At 37.5% G+C, this 7,799-nt stretch overlaps 1 protein-coding gene across 5 annotated transcripts; it reads left to right on the top strand.

The window, feature by feature from the left end:
* Positions 1 to 526: 526 nt before the first annotated feature.
* LOC147283271 (protein trichome berefringence-like 7) lies at positions 527 to 7,235 on the top strand. 5 transcript variants are annotated; one of them, XR_015122354.1, is made up of 4 exons: positions 527 to 1,940; positions 4,122 to 4,280; positions 4,627 to 4,821; positions 5,811 to 5,880. XR_015122354.1 is itself a non-coding variant. In XM_086244592.1 (4 exons), the coding sequence occupies exons 1-3, from the start codon at positions 1,093 to 1,095 to the stop codon at positions 6,106 to 6,108; spliced, it is 1,305 nt and encodes a 434-aa protein (XP_086100718.1). In that variant the 5' UTR covers positions 527 to 1,092; the 3' UTR covers positions 6,109 to 6,120; positions 6,934 to 7,074. The 5 variants fall into 5 exon arrangements, 4 of the variants coding, with proteins under 4 accessions (XP_086100718.1, XP_086100719.1, XP_086100720.1 ...); XM_086244592.1 differs by lacking the exon at positions 4,627 to 4,821 and adding an exon at positions 6,934 to 7,074 and having other exon boundaries at positions 5,811 to 6,120; XM_086244593.1 differs by lacking the exons at positions 4,627 to 4,821; positions 5,811 to 5,880 and adding an exon at positions 6,934 to 7,235.
* The last annotated feature ends 564 nt before the right edge of the window (positions 7,236 to 7,799 follow it).

The following is a 7,799-nucleotide window of genomic DNA, read 5'->3' as shown; positions in this document are numbered from 1 at the left end:
CACAGCGACTCACCTCCTTTACATTCAATGTAAGGATGACAGATCAAGTGAGATGCCCTAATAGTTATGGCTGTGGGCTGAGATGTCTCATCTGTCAGAGAGCCATGCTAGAGATATTCGAGTAAGGTAGTTCATCCTGACTCCACTCTTCTAGAATGTCGGTGGGATCCGAGCCAAACCGAAAATAGATATTGTATACACAGGTATCAAACCCATCCACGTTCGGATCGGGCATGGGTGAACTGATCCAGATGAGTTCGACATATGATGTGACAGTCATCACTCGACAGTATTCTTTGGTTGACAATTTTAACAGAAATTTATTTTGGTACCTATTAGATACAAAATAAAAGTTTAGGTACTTAATTGAGACAAATAAAAGTTTAGGTACCACATTAAGACAAATGTCAAAGTTTAGGTACTAAATATGAAATAAACCAAAAAAAATAAAAAAAATGTGGAATAGCAGCACTCTATGACAACCTCCAATCTTATAATTCCAAAAACCAACTCCGTATGTCCAAATCTCTCTTTACTTGAGGTAGATTCTCTGCAAAATCTATCTTTGGTTCTCTGCAAAATCTTTAGAGAATTAATGGTAGATTCTCTCAATCTCTGTACCACCCAAGGTCCCAAACAGCTCCCCTCTCTCTTTTTTTTGTTTGGTCAATTAATGGGTCCTCTAACCTCAGGATGTACCTAGTTTATCATTTGCGCGCATTACATTCAAGACTCTTGGCATTCATTGGTTTTGGTATCTGGATGTGTTTTTCTTGAAATTTCAAGTATGCCCATTTGGTTTTTCTATCATTCCTCTAACGGGTCATGATCAGAAGATGATGGTTCCGAGCTAGAATTTGTGAGTTTTTGTATCGATATGTGGATTGAACATTTTTTCACTGGAAATATTGTTTATTTGCCTTGAACTGATGCAGTCCTATAAGTGAGTTCTTGGTATTGATTTCCAATGATTCTAATTTTATAGAAACTGGTTTGGTAGTTATGGGTCTCCTTGTGATCTGTAAAACTGTATTGTTAATGTGGATCTTGATTTGGTGATTTTCTTGATATGGAGATCAGTTTTTATGAACCATGGTGGTATGGATGATTGAGACAATGACTAGTTTGAATAGGAGTACATCCCTCAACCGGACTACCTCATTCAATAGAAGTACATCATTCAAATCAAGGGCTTTGAGTATAGGAAGCCCAAGGTTCAGTCGACTTAGCTGGGTCTCTCGATGGTTTCATGCGCTCATTGTCATTGGCTCATCCATTTCGTTCCTCATAGCTGTTTATGGTGGTTATGTGTATGTGGTACCAAGTCTCAGCCTGGCCTTTCATGGTTATGGTGTTTCAAAATTGGGCAATGATTCAATAATTAGTTGCAATCTGTTTGATGGAAGTTGGGTTCTCGATGATAATTACCCATTGTACAATGCTACAGAGTGCCCCTTTGTCGAACACGGATTCAATTGTTTGGGTAATGGCCGGAGAGATAGAGATTATCTTAAATATAGGTGGAAACCCAAGAAATGTGATATTCCTAGGTTTAATGTGCACAGCATATTGGAAAAGCTTAGAGGAAAAAGAGTTGTTTTTGTGGGGGATTCCATGAGTAGAACACAGTGGGAGTCTCTAATATGCTTGCTTATGACTGGGGTAGAGGATAAGAAGAGTGTTTATGAAGTCAATGGGAATAAGATTACTAAACAGATCAGATTTTTGGGTGTTCGATTCAGTTCCTTCAATTTTACTATTGAGTTCTTCCGGTCAGTTTTCCTGGTTCAACATGGATGGATGCCCAGACATGCTCCAAAGAGGGTGAAGTCCACACTTAAGTTGGACAAGTTAGATAATATCAGCAACCAGTGGGTTAATTCAGATGTTCTAATATTCAACACCGGACAATGGTGGGTGCCAGGAAAACTTTTTGAAATGTAAGTTCCCTTCCCCTGTATATAAATTTGATCCTTATTGCTGTTCTTTTAAAATGGAATTCCTTGCTACCTATTAAACTGCTTTTGAAACATTATTTCTCATCAATGATTTTAATGGGTGTGTGCATTCTAATTGTCATCCCACTGATCTCATGTGCAACAATTTTTGACACAAGTATCTGACTTAACTAGGCTGTACTCCACATGTTTATGGTCCATTAAACACCTCATTATATCTCAGATAATTATGGCATCTTTGCAAGGATAAGAGACCTGTGAAGCTCTGATATGGATATGGACATTAATACGATATACTATGACAAAATACTTCTAATAAAAGAAGAGTAGAAGACTAATGTAGCATGCATAAAAGCGTTTTAGAACTGATAATAATAATAAAAAAGTACATTTATATCCACCCTCAACAAACACACACACACTGGAACAAATATTCCCTACTTCTAAGTTAAACCAAAAATTACAATTTAAGCCTTGTTTCCGATTAAGAAATAAAATTTTACTTTTATCCCAGTCTATCCCAAGCCATATATTGCTCTCCTATTGTATCTGGTGAAGATATGTGGAGGGTTTGAAATATTCCGTGTTTCACAGAAGAAAACTAATGCACTGAATGCAGTTTTCACTTATGAAAGTTTTTGAGTCTAAACCCTCTAAATCTGATCACTTTATGACTCTCTCTCTCTCAGCTGGTAAACATCAAAATGTAAAGCAACTTTCCCAATTTTATAGACATGGAAGAAGACCATTTTCTTGACTGTTATATAGAGGAAAACCATCCGTACTACCAATTCTGTTATTCAGTTTTTTGGATTATGATTGAAAGATAGTTTTAGTACATTGATTGAGAGGTGGTGATTGAAAAGATGATATAACAACTCATAGCTTCTTTGTTTGGTACATATCCTCTGGGTTTGTTAATGATGCAGCCCGAATTGCACAGAATTACCTTTATCAGCTTGACCGGCACAAATCTGGAAATTAGGCTCCCGTTGTCCGATTTTTGCACACTATACCTTTTCGTAAAGGGAACGACGAGATGAATTCAAGTCATCGCCTTAGGCGGTGTTATAAGTCGGATTTTGGGCAAATAAGGTCGCTTACTAGGCCAAATCAGTGTTTTAAGTTTTCCGGATTTTTGGGCAATTATGTAATTGTCATTTATTGCTTTGCTTGTTTTGTTTGGACGATGGGTTTACCTTTTGTAGTCCCCAAGGGATCCAATTCGGGTTTGGTTGGTATTTAAACAATGTTTCGGAACTGTATTAGCAGTTTATGTTTGATTAATGAAAAATTGAGAACTTTTCTCAAACCCTTCTATCAACTTGGTATCCTACCAGTTCAACAAGGTTATAGAGCCTCTATTCTTGGTATTCTCAATCTAGAAGATCAACAAGTCTAGGGTTTTGTGTGCTTTCGGTTTAATTCATCACCTACACTGTGTCAGGTAATAAGGTATATTCATCTATAATAAATTTCATCTTCAGTTGCTATCACCATTTTTGCATCAGCATATGTCCAGTATTTGGTACATTCCTGGATAGCTGATTACCTGCACTTTCATCTTGTTGCTCTATATTTTTTTATTGATATGCATCTTTGAGCAATAGTCAGTAAATAAAGGTTTGTAAATTCAAAGTTCTCATATATAATCTGTCTGAGATGAAAACATTTATATCTCTGTCATTTTATAGTACCTTTTGATAATGCTATTCATCCTTTGCATAAATGTTCCTAATAAGCTAATCTTCTCTTTTCTGAACCATATTTATGCCTTGCTCATGATATCCATGTTGCTTTCCCCTTGGGCTATTACTTGGGCCTTGCTCAGGTGCGGGACGGATTGGGATATATCAGGATTGTTTTGGCCTAACAAAAAGATAAAAATTAATAATAAATCAAAAGAAAGTGAAATGTTATTGTTTCAATCTCATAATTGTCAGCGATATACCTTTTGGGATCCAATTGCAATGGTTACCATGCCTTAGAATTACAATTTTTAAAACTTGTTCTGTGCTCAAAGTTTACCCGTCTGAACTTCAGTATAAACAAGATCTGGAAGCCAGTGAACCTCTGTGTTAAATTATTGACATCAAACAGACATTATTTGTATGTTTTCTTTTTATACCTGCATGAATTTATTTGTAATTGGATTTTGCACAGGGGTTGCTATTTTCAGGTTGGCAACTCTCTGAAGCTTGGAATGTCAATTCCTACTGCCTTCAGAATAGCACTGGATACTTGGGCATCTTGGGTTGAGGAAAATATCGACACGCACAGAACTCGTGTCTTCTTTCGAACTTTTGAGCCATCTCACTGGAGGTACTCCTTAAATATAGTAACATGACAATGTATTCTAATCCCAAACTTATTTGGCTTTTCACTTGACGATCTCTTGAAAACTACTTTATGTCTTGCAACATGATACCACTTTCTCATGTTGGTTTCTAATGTGAAAGAAGGCATGATAAAGGATAAAAAAGATGGCTTTTCACAAAAGAACATTGAAAATTTACCGCAAGTGAAGAGTTTTCCTTACTGTGTTCTGGTGACCCGATGGAAGTTATTTTTTCCCTTCTCAATTTTCATTCTCTTTAGCCTTTAAGAAATTTTGATTCGTTCTTACATTGCTTTAACAAAAATTTAAAATCAAAATTATTCATTTCAGGAACTAAATAAGGCCAAATATCTTCTTTCCACAAAACTGAAATTTCGGTTATTGGGAAAATTGGAGCTGAAAATGATCTGAAGCAAATCTACTGAATAATGAGAGGACCAGTATCCCATCTTCCAATACAATAACATAAAGCATGAAAGCACCTATAAATTTTGAGAGCAGTTTTGCTCACCCCCTTTAACTCAGGTGTATGCTATGAGTTACTCAACTTTTTTCCACTTTCTATTACCCAATAATTTCTCTCTTCTCTTTAATTTAATTATTTCTAACAATTTATGCTTCTTTTTTTTTGCTCTCTTTCTCTTCTCTTTCTCCCTCTCCTTCTCCTTCTCCCTCTTCTTTTGAATCTTCCTTGCTGATCGAGAAAGAGGCGTAGGTAGACTTCCCTCCCCAACCTAGCCCCAGCCCCGTCCCATCCCCTCCCCAGCCTGCCTAGCCTAGCCCCGCCCAGCCCCAGCCTTGCCCCAACCCGCCCAGCCCCAGCTCGGTCCACCCCACACCTGAGCCTCACCAGGACCCCATCCCCACTCCGGCCGGCAACAATCCCCCTCCCCTGTGCCGGCGATGCCCCCCACCCCGTCCCCCACACCCAAGCCTCAGCTCCTGGTCGGAGAGAGGGAGTGATAGTGAGCGGAGAGAGAAAGGGAGAGAGGAGAGAGAGAAAGAGGATGAGTGGCTGGTCAGTAGAAAAGATCTCATAAATGTTTAATTAACAACTTATCTTAAAGACTGAGAGGCGTGCATTAATGCAACAACAGTATAGCTTGCCCCAAGCCATCTGGTTGTTACAAATTCGAGTTGGTGGGTGCTTCTTACGTCTAGGCCTTACCAGGCCCTGAGTTGGTGGGAGCTTTGTGCACTAGACAGCTCATGAACTACGTGAAAGAGTTCTATGATGAACTAAGAAACCATTGGCGCCTTGCTTTAATTGGTCATCACAAGTAGACCGAACGTTTAACCTCAAAATAACCAATTTTGAAGTTTTTCACAGCCACATCAATGTGCTTCCATTTCATATTCATATTGAAGGTCATAATCATTCTCTGAAAGGTTTCTTGACATATCTCCCATTGGCTTTACAGATCACCATGATCATTTGCCTTTGATACTGGGTTGTTTTCTGGTGCAAGTGGGTCAGATTAACATGATTAATGATAGTGTTTTCTCTGCATCAGTGATCAAACTCGTAGATTTTGCAATGTGACCAAGCACCCCATGTTAGATACTAAAGGAAGGGACCAAAGCATATTTTCAGACACTGTATTGGAGGTGGTAAAGAATATGACAGTTCCTATAGCCGTTCTTCATATAACTTCCATGTCATCTTTCCGAAGCGACGCACATGTTGGTAACTGGAGCGATAATCCATCTGTCCCTGATTGTAGCCACTGGTGTCTACCTGGACTACCTGATGTATGGAATGAAATCATCCTCTTTTACCTGCCTGTTAAAAAAGGCTTCCTTTCTGATTAAAGGGGGATTCAAGTAAGTTTTGTTGACTTTTCTAAATTTGTTTAATTCACTTTGCTTGGGTGCATTTTGACATAGTGATGTGCATCCTCAACATGGTGCTTGAGCATTGAAATGAAACTCAGCTCTACAGAACTTTGTAACGAGTTAGTTCACTCTCCTGTTCACACTTATGTTTAATCTTTGGAAATGTGCCCACTAATCAGTCCAACGCATCCCTCTGCACAAACTCAGTCCACATTCTTTGTGGCCTTCCTCTGGGCATTTAGCTCCTTCAGTATTAATTGTTCTAATTGCAGTCATTGGTTTATTTTTTTGGTTGTGTGTGTCTTGATTAAAAAGTTTTTAAAGCTGTTTTTATTTCATCTTCAGGACTTGGGATTGAGGTGGGAATGGTGAGGTTGGAATAAAGCTTAGTCATGAAGCTTAAGTTGAAATTTATTTGGTTTGGGGAGGGTGGGGAGTGTTTCATGCCACACTGATACTGTCCCGAACTTAATCACCTAGGTCCAGTATAAGTGGCGTCCATGCAACTTAGGAAAATATCTTAGTTAACATACTCAATTATGAAGAGTTATTTATCCACTGTGGGACAATTGTATTTGATCCTTGGGAAGAGGCGGTGGGGACTGCATTTATTTTTCTTTTATACTTCCCTCATTATGGTATAATATGAGGCCCCTTCACACTGATCATTCTGTTATTTTCTCTAGTCGAACTAAACATATCATAGTTTTACTGTTATGTATGCCTTCTAGCTGCACATAGGAAGAAAAGTGGGCGATTTATGTACATTACCATTTATATAGTTGCTTGCAATTGGTGCAGAATGAAAAAGCAGACAAAATGGAGTCGTTCTGAATGTCAAATTTTGTGTAACATTCACCGGGAAAGGAATTTGTTATACGTATTCATTGGTTATCATCTAGCACTCACCATGACCACTGGATTCTCTAAAGATGCAAAGAGTTACATGTTTTGAAAGTTTTGTAGCAGAAATAGTTTTTTTTTTTTTTTTTTTTTTTCATTCTTTTTGGGGTTCTTTTGTATCTTTGAAAGGACTAAAACTTGGTCTCTGAGTTGTAACAGTTTTGCTACTTTTAGTCATTAGTCACAATTATTGTGATTTACATGTGATGTGTTCTCCTGAGGGAAATATGCGAATGGATTTATCAGTGTTTTTTGTTGTTTTTTAATTCTGATTTTTTTTTTTTTTTCATTCTTTTTGGGGTTCTTTTGTATCTTTGAAGTGACTAAAACTTGGTCTCTGAGATGTAACAGTTTTGCTTGTTTATAGTCATTAGTCACAATTATTGTGATTTAAATTTGATGTGTTCTCAAGTGGGAAATATGCGAATGGATTGATCAGGTGATTTTTGTTGTTTTTTAATTCTGACCTTTCTCTTAGACGTTTTGGCCTTTGCCATGCAATGAAATGGATGATTTGGTCATTTCGTTTCTTTATCTTGATTACTGTAAAAGGCTTAAAATGATTGTGAATTGGGGTTGGGCTAGTTGGCTGAAGACAAAAAGTCTCCTTACACACCCAAAAAAAATATTTGATTATCAGTGATCGCTGACCTGTAACAATCCAACCCAAATTTCTCGGAAATTTAAAATTTTTATTTTACTTTGTTCATTTTAAGAGATTTTATAAGGAAACAAAATGTGAAAGACCTCGGAAAATTTTATTT

The sequence above is a fragment of the Dryas octopetala genome, chromosome 5 (genome assembly GCF_963921425.1).
Source record: "Dryas octopetala chromosome 5, drDryOcto1.1, whole genome shotgun sequence".
Classification (NCBI taxonomy): Eukaryota; Viridiplantae; Streptophyta; class Magnoliopsida; order Rosales; family Rosaceae; genus Dryas; species Dryas octopetala.
The sequence above is the reverse complement of the archived record's forward strand: the minus strand, read 5'-3'. Positions and strand labels throughout refer to the sequence as shown.

Excerpts from the sequence above, each read along its gene's own strand:
- LOC147283271 (XM_086244592.1), top strand. The coding sequence starts at position 1,093 with ATGGTGGTATGGATGATTGAGACAATGACTAGTTTGAATAGGAGTACA. Across the intron at positions 1,941-4,121 it reads CCAGGAAAACTTTTTGAAAT|GGGTTGCTATTTTCAGGTTG; the intron begins GTAAGTTCCCTT and ends GATTTTGCACAG. Across the intron at positions 4,281-5,810 it reads TTTGAGCCATCTCACTGGAG|TGATCAAACTCGTAGATTTT; the intron begins GTACTCCTTAAA and ends TCTCTGCATCAG.